General features: G+C 33.2%; 1 protein-coding gene across 1 annotated transcript in view; it reads right to left on the reverse strand.

Annotated features, from left to right (window-relative positions):
• The window catches only part of DPP10 (dipeptidyl peptidase like 10), a 707,061-nt gene that overhangs the window by 91,408 nt on the left and 597,183 nt on the right, over positions 1-18,470 (reverse strand). The window contains exons 11-12 of the mRNA XM_065927825.1: positions 14,073-14,196; positions 89-127 (exon numbers count right to left, since the gene is read on the reverse strand). Of these exons, the coding sequence (XP_065783897.1) occupies positions 89-127; positions 14,073-14,196 (163 nt within the window). The remainder of the gene's footprint in view (positions 1-88; positions 128-14,072; positions 14,197-18,470) is intronic.

Raw genomic sequence — 18,470 nt, forward strand, 5'->3', positions numbered from 1 at the left:
GTTGAGAAAAAGTTATATATAAAACAAAAGAGTGAATAGGGTAGATATGATGACAAAATGTGACATAAAGAGACCACCTATACCATACCTGTTTAGACAGCCACGTATCTGACGTCATCTCATATTTCTGAAACAGAACAATTAAATCAATGAAGTATCTAAAGACCAGAATGAGCATGCATTGACTTAACTTTTTTCGAAGAGTGTTATCCTTCAGGCACTTTTCCCCTCCTTGCAGCTAGTGAATTACCGTGAGAGATCCCATTGTCATTATTGACTTAAACTGAATGAATAAGTAGGGATTGAAATGAACTGATATTTTAATTACAACATCTCTTCTTTGGTGAACCCCTTCAGGATTCTCAGTTGTACTTCACCAGAGATAGAAGGTAACTTTCCGGTTCTGTTTGATTACCTCATTCAAACTGTTTTGAGTCACTAGACACTGTCTCTTTTCACCTCTGGCCATCATCAGGGCACAAAATGATTAAGACCTTCCAAAAAAACTGGGCAAACAGCCAGGAATAAAATTTAAGAGTGGACATACTGTTATTCGATCCAGTCTTACCATAATCATTCTTTCCCCTTAGGTAAAATGATTAAACATTTGAAATGACAAAGCTTTTTGTATCTTTAAAATAATTTTGCACATGATCAGAACAAAATTATATATCAAAAAGCAAAATTAGACTAATCTCAATTTGAATATGTGTATATAAGGCAAATTTTAGTAATGCTGTTTACATGTAATAACTTACATCTTATGGTTCTCTGGAAAAATGATTCTATAATGAAAGTATTCAAATGGAGAAAACTAAATCAGAATATATTAGAGATTTTACCTATATGCAAAATTATATAATTTCAAATTGTAAATAATAATAAGTATTTATTTATAGTTTATTTTTACCAATTTGTCCTTTTAAATCCATATTATTATTACATAACTACTAACCATTTCCCCTTTTCAGGGCATTTCTCTTCAAATAGATTTTTTCTTAATTTATATACATACATCAGAAAAACATCTAACTGAATCATTTCTTGATTTCCTATTCATATTTTGACAGTAATCATCCTTGATATCTGTAAAACACAGATACGACATGGGGAGAGGGGAGGAGAAGGTGAGATGTATAGAAAGAGCAACATGGAAACTTACATGACCATGTGTAAAATAGATAGCCAACAGGAATTTGCTGTATGGCTCAGGAAATTCAAACAGGGGCTCTGTATCAACCGAGAGCCATGGGATGGGGAGGAAGATGGGAGGGAGGTTCAAAAGGGATGGGATATATCTGTATCTATGGCTGATTCATGCTAAGGTTTGACAGAAAACAGTAAAATTCTGTAAAGCAATTATCCTGCAATAAAAAAATGTATCAATGCCACTGCCTATTAGTGTCACTAAGTTTTGTTACCATCCGCAAAGGTCCAAAATTTCACATGCAATTACTTGTCTTACTATTTCAATTATAGTAGAAAGTAAAATATTTTTAGCTTCATAATGAAATAGAAATAAAATAGAATATCAATAAGGTATCAATTCTAGAACATGACTGGGTTCCTATAGATTTTCTATTGAAGCATTTTGCCTATATAGATTATCCCTACCTATATAGACAATTGACAGGTTTTCTCTAACTAGAACATATGCATGAACACTTTGAAAATGACTTTGTAATCAACTAAGAAACCATCCAGAACACTTAAACAAATAAATAATGAAATTCTGATCAGCCTATAAGCGAGTCAGATGGAAGAAGATAATTAAAACAAATTTTCTAATAATCACAAGCTAAATGTATAGTAAGTAAATGGCTGATGCCCATCTATTGTACTTTGTTGCCACATCTATGCTCATCTTTCCAATCACAGATAATTTTTTTCCTCTTTAGTTCTACCTTTTACAGATCATTTAAAAATAATGTTTAAAAATATTTGTACAATTTGCATATGGTGAAATGTATAGATCTTAAGTGTATGTGATGAGTTTTGATAAATGTATTTACCTCCCATCAAGATATGAGAATTTTACATTTCTAAACACATTCCCTCAAGTCCCTTCACAGAGGTCCCAAAAGACAACTACTCCTACAAACTTTTTCCATAGATAGTTTTGCCTGTTTTAGAAATTCAGATCACTGGAATCACGTAGTATATATTCTTTTGTGTGGGGTTTCTTTCACATCACATGCTTTTGCGATTCATTCATGTTGTTGAGTATATCAGCATTCTGTTTCAAGCTGCAGATTGGAATGTCATTGTACTGATATGCTTTGTTTTGTTCATCAGAAGTTTCTAATTTTGATGATGTATACTTTATTTTTTTTCTTTTACAATAAATGATTACTTTGTCTATTCAATATAGTGAAGTTATATTCCATCTTTTCATCTAGAAGATTAATGGTACTAGCTCTTAGATTTAAGACTTCAATGTGTCTCAAATTAGTTTTAGAATATAGTGTAAGAAATGTCAACCATCCTTGTATTTTCCATCTGATCATTGATATTTCCAGCATCATTTCCCCCAACTGAATTGTTTTGGCACCTATGTTGATTATTGATCATATAAATATGGATCTACTTCTGGAAAAACTATTCAGTACAATTGATCTCTTTGTGTGTGTGTTCTCTTCTTCCACTACAATCTTAGTTTCTGGCTTTCTGGTTATTCCTGAAACCATGTAGTAAATCTCCTCCAATATTTTCTTTCTTTCTTTTTTAACTGGATTGATTTAGTTGGTCAGGTATTTTGCATTTCCAAATGCATTTTAAAACCATCTTTTCTATTTCTACCATAAAAGTCTGCTGAGATTTTAATTGCTATTGTATTGAAACTACAGTTCAATTTGAGTAGAACTGTCATCTACAACATTAAGTCTTTCAATACAGGTATGTGGCTTAGCTTCTATTTATGTAGGTCTTCTCCAGTGCCTTGCAGGAATGATTTAGTTTTCAATATTAGGATTTTGCCACTCTGTGTTAAATATATTCATATGCATTTAATGTTTTAAAGATCTTAATAATATTTTTATTTTCCATCATAATATTCAGTCAGTTCAGTTCAGTCCTGCAGTCACGTTTGACACTTTGTGACCCCATGAACTACAGCACCCCAGGCTTCCCTGTCCAACACTAACTCCCAGAGCTTGCTCAAATTCATGTCTATTGAGTCAGTGATGCCATCCAGCCATCTCATCCTCTGTCATCCCCTTCTCTTCCTGCCTTCAATCGTTCCCAGCATCAGGGTCTTTTCCATTGAGTCAGTTCTTCACATCAGGTGGCCAAAGTACTGGAGTTTCAGCTTCAGCATCAGTCCTTCCTAAATGAAATCAGTCCTGATTTCCTTTAGGATTGACTGGATTGACTTCCTTGCTGTCCAAGGGACTCTCAAGAATTGTCTCCAATACCACAATTCAAAAGCATCAATTCTTCGGTGTTCAGCCTTCTTTATGGTCCATTGCTCACATCCATACATGGCTACTAGAAAAACCATAGCTTTGACTATAAAGACCTTTGTCAACAAAGTAATGTCTCTGCTTTTTAACATGCTGTCTAGGAGGTCATAGCTTTCCTTCCAAGGAGTAAGCATTTTTTAATTTCATGACTGCCGTCACCATCTGCAGTGATTTTGGAGCCCAAGAAAATAAAGTCTGTCACTGTTTCTATTGCTTCCCCATCTATATTTATTTCCATTGTTTCCCAATCTATCATAATAATACCAGTCTTAAAGATATATTTTGTTGCTTCTTAATCTTTCTTTGAAATAAGTGTAAACTTACAGACAAGTTAAAAGACCTGTTGAAGAAGCATCTTCATATCCCTTAGACATATTCCTCATGTATTTATATCTTTCTACATTTGTTTTATTATTATATCTCTCTACTGTTTCTAAACTATTTGAGAGTCTAGTAGAAATCTATTTTTTTTTCAAAATCAATTAGCAACTTAATTTTTTTCTAAACAATTTGACAGCAATTTTGAAGTATTGTATCCATTTACCCCAGAATAATTCAGTGAGCATTTCTTAAGAAAATTGTGGTATCCTATATTATTAATAAAATGTTTTTTAGAGTAAAAGAATAATAATCAGGAAATAGAACAAACAATTGAAGCTGATGCCTTGACATATAAAAATAAGCTAAGAAATTCTCTTATGAATTGTGATCTATTCTAGTATTTTTGGTAAATTTATTACATTTTTTATACAAGAATATTATCTACAAATAAAGATAATTTTGCTTCTTCCTTACCAATCATCATAATAGATATTCCATGAAAGTTACTATAACTAGAGTCCCTAATATTTTTTTAATGTGTAGAGTTAGACCATCTATCCTTACTTTATTGTTGATCTTAAGGTGAACATAGATAATGTTTCACCATTGAGTATAATATTTGTTGGTTATTTTGTGGGTATCCTGCATCAGAATGGGGATATTACTTTCTATTCATTTATGTTGAAAGTTATCATGAATGGATGTTGAGTTTTGTCAATTGCTTTATCTTCATCTAAGATAATTGCTTACTTGTTTTTCTATTTTTTCTGTTAAAATAGTGAATTACATTTATTTTCAATATAAACTAATCTTAAATTCCAGGCTAAAATCCTATTTAGTCATGATGCATTATTCTTTATATTCTCCAGAATGATATATTAATATGTTAAAAATGTTTTATGTACATATTCACAACAGATATCAGTCTAAAATGTTCTCTATTTAATGTTTTTGTCTAGCTTTGGTAACAAGGCTATGCTATTTTATAAAAATAGAGAAATTCTCTTCCTTTCCCATTGTCTAGAAAATGTAGGAAAGGTAAAAAAAAGAAATCCATTTTCCCCCAGTTTTAACAAGATATAATTAACATTCAACATTGTGTAAGTTTAAGGTGTACCACAAAATGATGTGATATATGTATGCATTATGAAATGACCAATAAAAGAAGTTTTGTTAATATCTATTAACTTACATAGCTAACAGATTTTCTCCTTGTCATGAGAATTTTCAAGATTCTCTCAGCAACTTTCAAATATATTATTACTATTCTAACAGGTAAGAGGTGATATCTCATTGTAGTTTGCATTTCCCTAATGATTAGAGATACTGGGCACTTGGCTATTTGACTATATCCTTTGGAAAATATCTATTTTAGGTCATGTGCTCATTTTAATTGAATTATTACCTTTTTGCTATTGAAGTATGAGTTCTTTATATATTTCTGAATAGTAACCCAGTATCAGACATACGATTTGCTGGCATTTTCTGCCATCCTTTAGGCTGGCTTTTCATTTTGCTGACTTTTTCTTTAACATGCAGAGGCTTTCTAATTTGACATTTGTACATTTATTTTGTTGCTGTGCTTTAGATGTCATATCCAACAGTCCAATCCCAAGATCAAAGTCAAGAAAGTTTTCCCCTTTGTTTTCTTCAAGGATTTCTATGGATTCAGATCTGTTACTTAAGTCTTTAGACTTCCCAGGTGGTGCAGTGGTAAAGAATCTGCCTGTTTATTCAGGAGATTCAAGAGACCCAGGTTCGATCCCTGGATTGGGAAGAGATCCTAGGGTAGGAAATGGCAACCCACTCCAGTATTCTTGCCCGAAAAATTCTATGGACAGACGACTCTGGCAGTCTACAGTCTCCATGGGGTCACAAAGAGTCTGACATGGCTGAGCACACACACACACATTTAAGTCTTTAATTCATTTGAATTCAATTTCTGTGAATGGTGTAAATAGGGTTCAATTTCATCTTTCTGCAGTGTTTATACAGTATTGTAGAAAAAATACAGTATTGTAGAAACAGTACTGATTTATGTATGTTGATTTTGTGTCCTGCAATCTTATTGAATTTACTGATTACATTGAATGGTTTTTAACTAAGTCTTCAGTATTTTCTATGTATAAAATCAACTGCAAATAGAGGCAAATTTACTTTCTTCTGTCCAGTTCTGATGCCTTTTATTTCTTTTTCTTATCTGAAAAACTTCTTGTACTGTGTTAAACAGGAGTGGTGAGAGTGGGCACCCTCATCTTCTTCCTGAGCTTAGAGGAAAAGCTTTTATTTTAGCTTTTCACCACTGAGTCTAAAGTTATCTATGCATTTGTTATATGGAATCATTATGTTGAGGTATGTTGCCTTTATATCCACTTTGCTGAGAAATTTTTTCATGAATGGCTGTTGAATTTTGTTAAACACATTTCATCCATTGAGATGATTTTTATCTTTCATTCTATTTATGTCATGTATCACACTTATTAACTTGTATATGTTGAATTATCTTTGCATCTGAGGGATGAATTTCACTTGATCATGGTGTATGATCCTTTTAATAAGCTCCTGAAATGAATTTGCTTGAATTTTGTTGAGAACTTTTACATTTATTTGCTATTTCTTGCAGCATCTTTGTCTAGCTTCAATATCAGAGAAATGTGTGCCACATAAAATGAGTTTGAATGTGTCCCCTCCTCTTTGACATTTGGGAAGTGTTTGAAAGGATTAGTGTTTATTCTTCTTTAGGTACTCGGTAATTTTCACCAGTGAAGTCATCTGGTTCTGGGCTTTTCTTTGTTGGGAGGATTTTGATTTCTGATCAATCTCTTTAGTAATAACTGGTCTATTCAGGTTTTCTATTTTTTCATGATTCAGTCTTCATAGGTTTAATGTTCTTAGAAATTTATCCATTTCCTCTTGGTTTTCCAATAAATCAGTGTGTAATTTTTCATAACTGTCTTCTATGAGCTTCTGTATTTCTGCAATATCCTTGTCAATTGTTATGTTCTCTCTTTCATTTATATATGTGTATATATATATATATTTTTTAAATTAGTCTTGTCTCTTTTTTTGGCCAATCTGACTAAAGGTTTGCCAAAATTGTTTATATTTTCAAAGAACCAGGTCTTAGTTTTATTAACTGATTGTATTGTTTTCCAACTCTCCATTTCATTTATTTGTGCTATAATCTGTATTTTTCCTTCCTGCTGTTAATTTGGGGTTAAATTTATTCTTTTTCTAGTTATTTGAAATAAAAAGTTATGCTGTTTTTTGGACATCTTTCTATTTCCTTGCTGTGTGTGTTAATAGCTATATACTTTCTTCTTAGACTGCCTTTAAATAATTCCCATAAGTTTTGGTATATTGTGTTTCCATTACTGTTTGAGTCAAGATACTTTTCTATTTCCCCCCTTATTTTTCATTTGATTCACTGGTTGTTCAAGAGTATGTAGTTTACTTTTCATGTATTTATGTTTTCTCCAGTTTTCCTCCTGTATTGATTTCTAGCTTCATATCACTGTGGTAAGAAAAAAAAAAAAAAGCATGATTTTAATCTTTAATTTGCTGAGACTTGTTTTGTGGCATAACATATAATCTATCCTATAAAAAGTTCCATGTGTGCCTGAGAAGAATGTGTATTCTGATGCTGCTGCATGGGAGTGTTCTATATGTGTCTATTAACTCCACTTGGTCTATAGCACTGTTAAAATCAACCATTACCTTTAGTCCCTTGATGATGCATCCATTGTTGAGATAGGATGGGATTCTAGACAGGTCAGCTGTTATCATCTTGTCCAGGAAGATGGAGCTTGCTATTGGGATCTATTTTGGGACAAAATCACTTCTGAATCTCTGAAGTGTATACATTGTTAGATAGGACTTCCTTGATTTTCTGTACAAGCTTAACTGTAGGATGAGCTCTACTATTGCTCCCATCAGATTCGCTAGTGAGCAGGATTGGGAAGTATAGTAGACAGGGCTATAAATTAGCTTCCTTATCCAGGGAGGGCTGCAGAATGGGCTCCAATGCCTGCAGAGCACATTGTAAGGGACTCCACATCAGGAAAACCTGAACAGTGAGTTTCCTGAGAAGACAGGGACAGTGGTTTTGCTCTGTAGGTGGGTATAGAACTGGCTGGATGTACTGCTCAAATGCCACTGTAAGTGAGGATGTAGGATGGGTTACACAGCATCCTGGGTGCTCTGGTTAGGTTTACCGGTTGGGTGGGACTAGTGCTTGTATTTAGCATTGAGTGAGGGTGTGGATTAGCTTCCCTACCTGGATGGGTCCACAAAACAGGACCCAAGATTGGTAAGGCTACTCTTTAAAGACTGAATCAGGCTAAATGGTGTACCAAGTTCCCTGGCAAGACAAGCATTGGCTTTGGATCTGTGAAGGGCAAAGCGCTGGCTATGTTTACTGCTCACTCAGGTGCCACTGGGCTATATAGGTTTCCTGATCAGACAGTCCTAAGCTGCACTCAGAGCTATGAACTAGCTAGCTTCTTTCTGCAGGGCTGCAGAACAGGCTCCAATGGTGACTGTGCTTGCCATTTGGGACCCTGAAGCGGATAAAACTGCAAACCTAGTTCCCCGGTTGGATAGGATCACTGTCTTGGCTGTAGAGATGGCAAAGGTGCTACTTTGAATTTCTACTTGAGCACCACTGGGAAAATGAAATGTCAGCCAAGATCTGAGAGCTGATTGCTATAAGTTCCACCCTACCCTTTTCCATCACAATCTCCAGTGGTCTAATCCTCCAAATTTCCCTTTCTGATCCTCCTGAGACAAGACCCAAGTGAGCCTTCCATGAAGAAATCACAATTCTGGAGGAGCTAGATGTCCACTTTGGACTCTCTTTTTTCCACTGGAGAAACCGTAGGCCTAGAGACACCTCTCAGGCTGACACACAATATTGGCCTGCGGGGAGGGGGCAGTTATGTGGTCAGAGTGTAGCCACTATTATCTTTTTAATGGGTTCTTTTCAGTCTCCGTGGCCTAGGGCGTGCTTCAGTCTCATCGCCATGTCCTAGGATTTTCACAATGGTGTCCTACATACGGATATTGCTTTTGGTCTTCTGAGAGAGACTAAAATCTGGGATGATCTGTGTTGCCACCTTGATGACACATGTGACGTCTTTTATTTCTTAAATCATTAAGGAAATCCATCACTGAAGCGACTGGTTCCTGGAGTTCTTGTTGTGGGAAGATTTCTGATCATGGAATTCAATTTCTCTAATTGATACGAAACTGTTAAAATGTTTTTCCTCTTCATATATGTCATTCTTGGTCATTTTCAACTTTTGAATGATATTTTTTCACATCATATCCTCAAGACTTTGTGGCATACAACTCGTTTATTACATTGAAATATTTATTTGCACTACATGATATCCACTTCCTTTTTTTATTGAGGTTGTAGTTGATTTACAAAAGTAGTTTTCAAGTATACAACAATGTTACAAATCTTTATACTCCATTTAAACTTATTATAAAATATTGACTATATTCCTGTGCTGTACAATATATCCTTGTAGCTTATTTATTTTATATATAGTAGTTTGCACCTCTCAGTTCTCTATCTCCACTGGTAACCACTAGTTTGTTCTCTGTATCTGCTAGTCTATTTCTGTTTTGTTATATTCATTCATTTGTTTTATGTTTTAGAATCCCCATATAAGACATAATACACAGCATTTTTCTCTCTCTGTCTGATCCCCAAGTATAATACCCTCCTGGTCCATCCACATTGTTGCAAATGGCATCATTTCTTTTTTTTTTTTTTTAATGACTGAGCAGAATTCCACTGTGTGTATATACTCTGATTAAGCAACTTAGGTTTCTTTCCTATCTTGCCTACTGGAAATAATGCTATTATGAAGAATGGAATGCATGTATATTTTCAAATTAGCATTTTGGGTTTTGATTTTACATATAGATATAGACATATATACACCCAAGAGTAAACTGCTGGGTCATATCATAGTTTTGTTTTTAGTTTTCTGAGGAACCTCATACTGTTTTCCAAGTGACTACACCAATTTACAGTCTTACCAACAGTGTACAAGTGTTCGCTTTTCACTACATCCTCCTGAATATTTTTTTAAATAGGTATTCTGATAGGTGTGAGGTGATATCTCATTGTGCTTTTGATTGGCATATCTCTGATGATTGGCAATGTTGAACATATTTTCATGTGTCTGTTGGCCATCTCCAGGTCTTCTTTTGGAAATTGTCTATTGGGGCCTTCTGAGCAATTTTTAATCAGGCTTTTTTTTTATATATTGACTTTTATGAGCTGTTTGTATATTTTGGATATTAATCCCTTGTGAGTCACAGCATTTGCAAATACTTTCTCCCATACACCAGATAATCTTTTTATTTTTTCAATGGTTTCTTTTGCTGTGCAGAAGATTTTAAGTTGAATTAGGTCTCATTTTTAAAATTTTGTTTTTATTTCTTTCACCTTAGGAGACATTTAAAAAAAATATTGGTACAATTTATGTCAAAGAGTGTTCTGCCTGTTTTCTTCTAGGAGTTTTAGGGGTTCAGGCCATATATTTAGGTCTTTAATCCATTTTTAGTTCATTTTTGTATACTATGTGAGGAAATGTTCTGATCTCAGTCTTTTATATGTTGCTTTCCCCAGCACCGCTTGTTGAAGAGATTGTCTTTTCTCCATTGTATATTCTTGCCTCTTCTGCTGTGTATTAATTGATCTTAAGTGTGTGGGTTTCTTTCCAGCCTATCTATTCTATTCCACTGATCATGTCTGGTGTGTGCCAGTACCATTCTGGTTTGATTGCTGTAGCTTTGTAGTATCATCTGAAGTCAAGGAATTGTGATACCTCCAGTTCTCTTCTTCTTTCTCAAGATTATTTTGGCTGTCTGGAGGCCTTCTGTTTTTTCATACAAATTTCAAAGTTATTAGTTCTAATTCTGTGAAAAATGCCCTCAGTATATCCACACAGGCTCTTTCACCTTGAAACTGGCACTTTGCAAGATATTTCTTTTTTCATCAGTACACATAAGGATTCATCAGGTTTTTCATCTTTTAAAAATAAATTTTGCTTTTACTGATTTTCTCTATAGATTGTTTTGTGTTTAATTAATTTGTGATTTTATTTTTATATTTCATTCTTTCTAATTGCTTTGAACTAAATTTATACTTCTTTCTATAGCTTCATAACTTAGAGCTTTATCATTGATTGAATACCTTCTTCCTTTTCTAATATAAGCATTTAAAGACATAAACTCCATTTTAGTATATATCATTTTCTTCATCCACATAATAATAGTTTGACAAGTTATGTTTTCATTGTGCTTGAATTCTAATTTTTTTGGTGTGATTTGTCCTTTAACTTATGAGTTATTAGGAGCATTTTTAAAATTTTCAAATATTTTCCAAATATTCTTTAGTTGCAGGCATGCTAAGTTGCTTCAGTCATGTTTGACTCTGTTTGAGCCTGTGGACTGTAGCCTTCCAGGCTCCTTTTCCATGGGATTCTTCAGGCAAGAATAGTGGAGTGGGTTGCCATAGTCTTCTCCAGTGTTACCAATTTCTAATTTAATTCTCTTGTAGTCAAATGATATACTCTACTTGATTTCAGCTTCTGCATTTTGAGACTTGTGAATATTTCCTTTGTACTCAAAAGGACTATTGATTATATAGTCATTGAATGAAATTTTCCTAAATATCGATTTAAGTTGTTAGTATTGTCTGAATCCTTTATTATATTTATGGACTTTTTGATTATTCATTTCTTCAAATACACTAAAAATCATATTTAAGTCCCTAAGTATATTTCTATTTCTTCTTTAGCTTTGTCAGCTTTTGATGATAAATTTTGCTTATATATTTAGAATCCTTATTATTAGAAATATAGGTACTTGGAATTGTTATATCTTCCTATCAATTGACACTGTATCATTATTAAATTATTCTACTAATATTAAAACTTTTATTTCTCTAATACCTTTTCAAAAAGCTCAAAACTAGAGTGTATTTTATTTTACTTGCACATTTATCATATTTGGCACCTGTACTTCCCTAATTTTGATCTGAGTTTTCACCTGATATCATGTGTTTTAGCCTAAATAACTCTATTTCCTGCAGACCTACTTTTGATGAATTATCTCAGTTCCTGTTTATCCAAATCTATTATCTTTTGTCTTCATTTTTGCAGGGTATTTTCATAGGATGTAGACATTTAGTTTGATACATTTTTTCCTTTAGTCCTTTAACAATGCCTTTCCATTGCTTTCTGGTTTGCATTGTTTCTGGTGAGACAGAGCAGTATTACTCATCATTATATTTCACAATATGTAATGTGCTTTTTCTCTCAGGGTACTTAAATTTTTTTTTCTTAATCTTTTGTTTGGAATAATTTAGGTAATATGTGATGACATATTTTATCTTTATTTTGAGATTTGCTAAGTTCTTAGATATATGGATTAATGGTTTTTCATCAAATTTGAGATATTTAAGTCAGTGTTTCTTATATATTTTCTGCCCCAATATCTTAAAATTTGCCTTCTGTATATATAATTTAACATATATATAATTTAACATATTATACCAGTTTATATTGTTTTATAGGTAATTAAGTTTGTTTATTTTTTTCCAAGCCTTTTTCCCTTAGGAATTTTGTTTGAATTATTTCTATTTCCCCTACTATAACAGAATCTAATTTGTTGATAAGTTCATCCAAGCAATTTTTAATTTCAGACACTGTATTTTTCAGTCCCTGAAATTCCATTGTTCTATTTTCATAGTTTTTATTTAGCTACTGAGATTTTTCATCTGTTTACTAATTATAGCCACTCTTTAATTTGTTAAATAAAAAAACACGTAAAAGCTTTTTTTTTTTTTAAGTGTGTTTGTTAATATCCAATATCTGCATCCTATGTAAGTCTGCTACTTATTTTTTGTGAAGTGGTTGAGTTAAGTTTTCTATGCTTCTATGTGTATAGAATATTTTAATTGCATGATTGACATCATGAATGCTAAGTTGTTGAGAATTCATTTTTATTTTTTTGAAGAGTAGACTGTTCTGTCAGGCAGCTAGTTCACAAGTGAATGAACTCAATTCCTTCAAGGTTTAATTTAAAGGTTTATTAGAAGAAGTTTACAATAGCTTTATTCCTAATACATTTTATTTCTGGGCTCTGAGTTGAACTCAGGGCTTTTACTGAAAGATCTCTACTTTTGTTGTTGATTACGCCAAAGTCTCCAAGCATTCTGCAACTTGCATATTCTCTATCTGCTTCTCATTCTGAAATAGGCCCTATACTTACACAGCTAAGTACTGAGATAAAGACTTAAGAGATCCTTTGCATAGTTTGCTGAAGTTCTTCTCTATATTGCTCCCACTCCGTGGTACTTGACCTGCAAGTTTCAGCCACAATAGCCGCAAACTAATTCTCCCTGTCTTGATGGATCAGTTGTGCTTTTCTTGGATGCCATTACCTTACACTGAGGCCTTAAATGTGTCACCAGTAGGAAACTACAGGTTTATTTCACCTTTCATGTCTCAATAGTCTCACTGTCCATAATCTGACTATAGTTGTTTAATGTATTTCATAAAGTTTTATAATTGATTGCTGTAGAGATACTAGGCAGGCAACATTTACTCCATCATATCCAGAAGCATAAGCCTGAAAATTCTGTTGTTAAATAATTGAGAATTCTTTACCAAATATCAAATATGTATTATAACAATTTAAACTTATTAAAGTATCTCCTTTACGAAGGATCTTAAAACATATACATATAGAATCTATTAAATATTTTATAAACATGATTATAGAATTGAAATACAATATACTTTCAAAAAATATTCAACGATTTTTTTTTTTACTATTTTCAATTAATTTAAAGACAGAGACACATTTTTAGAAGACTAATCTGAACTACAGAAAAACACTGAATTTTTTGGCATGTGTTTTAAAAAGACAGAAAAGAAACATCCCATGTTCTCAAGTTAATCACTGTCAAAATGTAGAGAGAAAGCTCATATTTGAGAGTGAAACATGGCTTGGACTATCTTTTATATTATATAAGAATTCCTTGTTTTAAAGCCTAATTTATTTTCTTTGGTTTATCATCTGTATTTCTTACTTCAAAGTATGGAAGTCGTATGAATTAAGTATACAAATTGCTAATAGAATGACTATTCTACTACCTTTGGAGTTAAATATTGAAGTCTTTGCACAAATGACTGTTTAATTTTCCTTTGAGAGGTAGCATAAATGATTTTATTTTAAGCATAAAGAAAAGCAAATTATACTCACTCTGCTACAAGCCCCAGTGGTGGTCTCACAGACTGTGAGGATGGAGATGTTCTGAGGTCGATTTAACCATCTGACCACCGTCTTGGTGTTGCTTACCCATTTAACCATAGTGATATAATATTCTCTAGTTTGGAAACAAAATTAGAATTTACATTTAGAGCCAGAGAATCTACATAGTTCTAAAAATTACACTTGTTATTTTATATGCAGAATAAAGGAAACACTATAAGGATGTCATATCACATTAATCTCTCTCTATATATATATACATAAACATGTGCTTCTTCAAGTATTGACATATATAAGTACAAATTATGTGTATACATATATATGTAAACATGCATATTGACAAATATACAGCCAATCTGAGACTAATGTTAAAAGTGAATGATTTCACAGAAAGAACATTTTTAGAAAAGTAAGAATAATCAAAATGCTACACCTTTATAAATAATTTGTTATTTTCTGTTGATTTGCACAGTACTAACATATATGCAAAATAAGTAAAAACTTTATAAGCTATATTCTATTTTACTTTTTCAAAAATATTCAATAATAAATCAAAAGCCAAATCTTATTATTGATTTAATAATTATTTCTTAGGTATGACTTCCATGTCATCTCACTTTATCCACGGGGACTTGTGATACAGAGTCATGAATAGTTTCTTTTGTCTTTTTGCTTGTGGGACAGGGGCCACTCTATCTTATTCATAATACTTCTTACAATATTGCTTTTCTAGCTTATTTATTTGAAAAAGTTTAAAGTGTACAAAGAATCGAATGGAGAGTAATGAAGAGCTACTGAATTTTTGCTATATTGAGTATGCTAATTATGATGACTCTATTGTCCTCAGACTGGTTAGATTGGGGTTTATATTCTTTTCATTATAGAGTCTATGTTTGGAAATTCACATAATATGTCACAAAATCCCCCAATCCACACATAACAAATGCACTCATCCATAATTCAATTTATGATAAGAAAAATCTAACAAAATTGCCCAGTTTAAGAATATATGGAATGCTTTAGAAATAGTTTGAAAAATCCCATCCATGTATATTGTCTTAAAATTAATCCATCAGATTTTTATATGGCTTAGAAGAAAAACACTTATGAAAGAAAAACCTTTTGTCCTTAGACACATCTGGGCTAGACATTCAGCTACCTAAATCTCACATTTCTAACATTATTGAGTAGTTAATGCTATGTCTAGAAAATGTGTTAGCTCATCAAAGAGAAAATATCAGTGGAAGGATAAGCATAACTTGTTATACAGTGAATCCTGCCATATGTTCTTCAACAATCTCTTCAAGACATCCAATAACTTTCACAACCAGCTAAGTCCCACATGAAAATTGCCTAGAAACTCAGTGAAGTCATAGAATAAAGTTCCCGAAATAAAGTTAACAAAGCAACTTCAAATAAAATATGTAACTGGTTTAGGATTAATCTTTGGCCAAATCAATGGAACTTGTAATTCTTAAAAAAAAAAAAAAATTATATATATATATATATATATATATATATCTTGTTCATTTTCACTGTGCTTTGTTTAAACTGATATTTTTTTAGGTATATTATCATGTTTGCAGTGTGAATACTAAAAAGGAAAAAAATATAAGCATCAGCTTTTAAGAAATACTTAGACATTTTAGCATGGAGAAAAATGATAATGGATACTATAATCAATCAGGAAAAAATGCTGAATTGAGATAATATATATTTATCATTAATTGGCATAAAAGTTCAAAACTGAAGGAAAGCAAATTTGATTGTTACAAAACAACTGACCATAGATTGCAAAATCAAGTGACTATATTTACTGAAAAATAATGCCACATAGAAGAATTTTATAAATGATCAGAAATTTGTCTCAATTAACTAAAGTGAGTGGTAGTATATTTTGTGCCAAATGAGAACCAATATGAATGATTTTTAAAATAGATAACAGGAATAACAAATAAAATTTAAATATTCATTTTGAGTGTTTTTCCTTTCAAAATAGTCCTCAAGTGAAATGTTTTAAGAACATATTTGCAATGTCTTCCCAGATATTGATACATTATATTTGTTACCTATGATAGGAAATCTTGAATTAAAAGAAAATTTTTATTTATAAAAACAATTAAAATTCAATTAAAAACAAAATTCAACTGGTGCAAATCTGGTGAATAAATGATTTTTAAAAGGAAACTAACTTAGGTGTAAAATTAAGTTTAAAATTATTATTTATAATCATACCACTTATATTTCTCTTTGATCAAATAATATGATTATTTTCTGCATCTGTGCATAATGTATCTTACATTCATAAGCAAAATTTAGTCTTATGTGAGACATTTTAGTACATGTATTCATAAGGATTAGAGTTCTCCACAAAATAAAACTTGTAAAGTCCATTGGGATAATTTCAAACCATTGAAATCTCCATGATAAAGTATTGGGAATCCCCAAAATGAAAGATAAAGTAGAACTTGACACCTAAAAAGGGAGGGAAGATCACATCCCATATTCTTTCTTTCTTTGTTCCAAGATCCTAGGTGCACATCTCCTTATGATTCATAAAGACTTCTTCAGTTTGCATATAAGTATTTAGGGTTCCTCTGAATGAGGAAGTAAGGACGTGCCCTTACCTGAAAATACCACACTTTTTGGCCTGCCTGCTGCAAATGTGGCTGTCCTCCCGGAACTTCATCTCATGAACACATTAGAGCTGGGGTCCCACAACCAGTGGCCTGCAAAACTGTCCCTTCCTTCTAACAGCTTTCCTGCTTGTTCCTAGTCTCCGTGGCTCTGGATTACCCAGGAGTCCTCAAGGATCTCTCGGGTCCTCTTGAGCCACAGAGACAAGCAGGTTAGAGGGATTGCACTCGAGTCAAGGAAGACTTTCTACTAGCTGGGAGGTCTGGTACAGGAGATCTAATTGTTCACAAGGGGTGTGGAATGGAGGTGCCAGCATCACCAGCAGACAGGTGTGTTAGCAGTCACACCTGTGTTTTCACTGGCTTCCTGTCCAATCGCTCCCCTTTGTTCACAACAATCTTTGTGCATATACGCTCACATGCTTCCAGATAATCTAAGATCTCTGCCCATAAGTGTATTGTGATGACATTCACGACTAAGTCACAGCTAGGTCCTCTATAGATCTCTGTTATTAATAGTAAAAATGCATTATTTGTAAGAAGGGTCATTTCCCTAACAAAGATACATTTATTAATTATATTTTTGGAAGGCATAGACATTCATTGGAAAAATAAGAGAGGCAGACTAGACATGTCTTGATTAAATAGGAAGAAAAAGCATGGGAGTTTTAAGCCCAAAGTGACAGTGGCAGTTTGACAGCATTACATGAATGAAACAGTCTGAAAATAACGGGTCACAAAGGGTGGATGACTAAATAAAGATTTCAGGTAAACAAAATAATGTCAAAGATGGAGAGTAAGGAGAACCTAAAGACAAACCATTATCTTTATTCTTCAGCCTAGAGATGAATGAACACAGGAGACGATCACTTCTCCAAAACAATGTGACAATTTGCTACCCTGTAGAAAAATCTACATGATTCATTATTATAAAAATATTTCCTCTAAAAGTTAATTATATATTTTTAAGTTCATTCCTAAATTCTCCAACATCTATGGGAATACTGCACCTAATAAATATGGAAGTATTGCTACTAATGTTGGTACCAATAAACTAATTTGTATATTTATATATCTAATGGGGCTTCCCTGGTGGCTCAGACGGTAAAGAATCCACCTGCAGTGTGGGAGACCTGGGTTCAATCCCGGGGTGGGGAAGATCCCCTGGAGTTGGGCATGGCAACCCACTCTAGTATTCTTGCCTGGAGGAAACCCATAGACAAAGGAGCCTGGCAAGCTACAGTCCATGGGGTCGCAAAGAGTTGGACAAAACAGAGTGACTAAGCGCACACCCATCTATCTAACAGTTACAAAAATAAAGAGGTTTGGTTAGTTTTGAATGATTTAAGAATATCATGGCAAATAAGCTTGGGAAGACAGATAAAGGAAAATAAATTATAAAGGATACCTAAAGTACCACAAAGGACTTCCCTGGTGACTCAGATGGTAAAGAATGCACCTGCAGTGCGGGAGACCTGGGTACCATCCCTGGGTTGGGAAGATCCCCTGGAGGCAACCCACTCCAGTATGCTTGCCTGGAGAATCCCCATGGACAGAGGAGACTGGCAGGCTACAATCCATGGGTTGCAAAGAGTTGGACATGACCTAAGCGACTCAGCACACAGCACAAACTATCACCTAGGGTAAACTCCATGTCCAAAGGACACTGATGCAGTTGAAACAGTTACATAATCTACAATTCATCTGAGAAAAATATGGCAAGTTTTCAGGAAAAGCACAAATAATACTAAGA

The sequence above is a fragment of the Muntiacus reevesi genome, chromosome 3 (genome assembly GCF_963930625.1).
Source record: "Muntiacus reevesi chromosome 3, mMunRee1.1, whole genome shotgun sequence".
Lineage (NCBI taxonomy): Eukaryota > Metazoa > Chordata > Mammalia > Artiodactyla > Cervidae > Muntiacus > Muntiacus reevesi.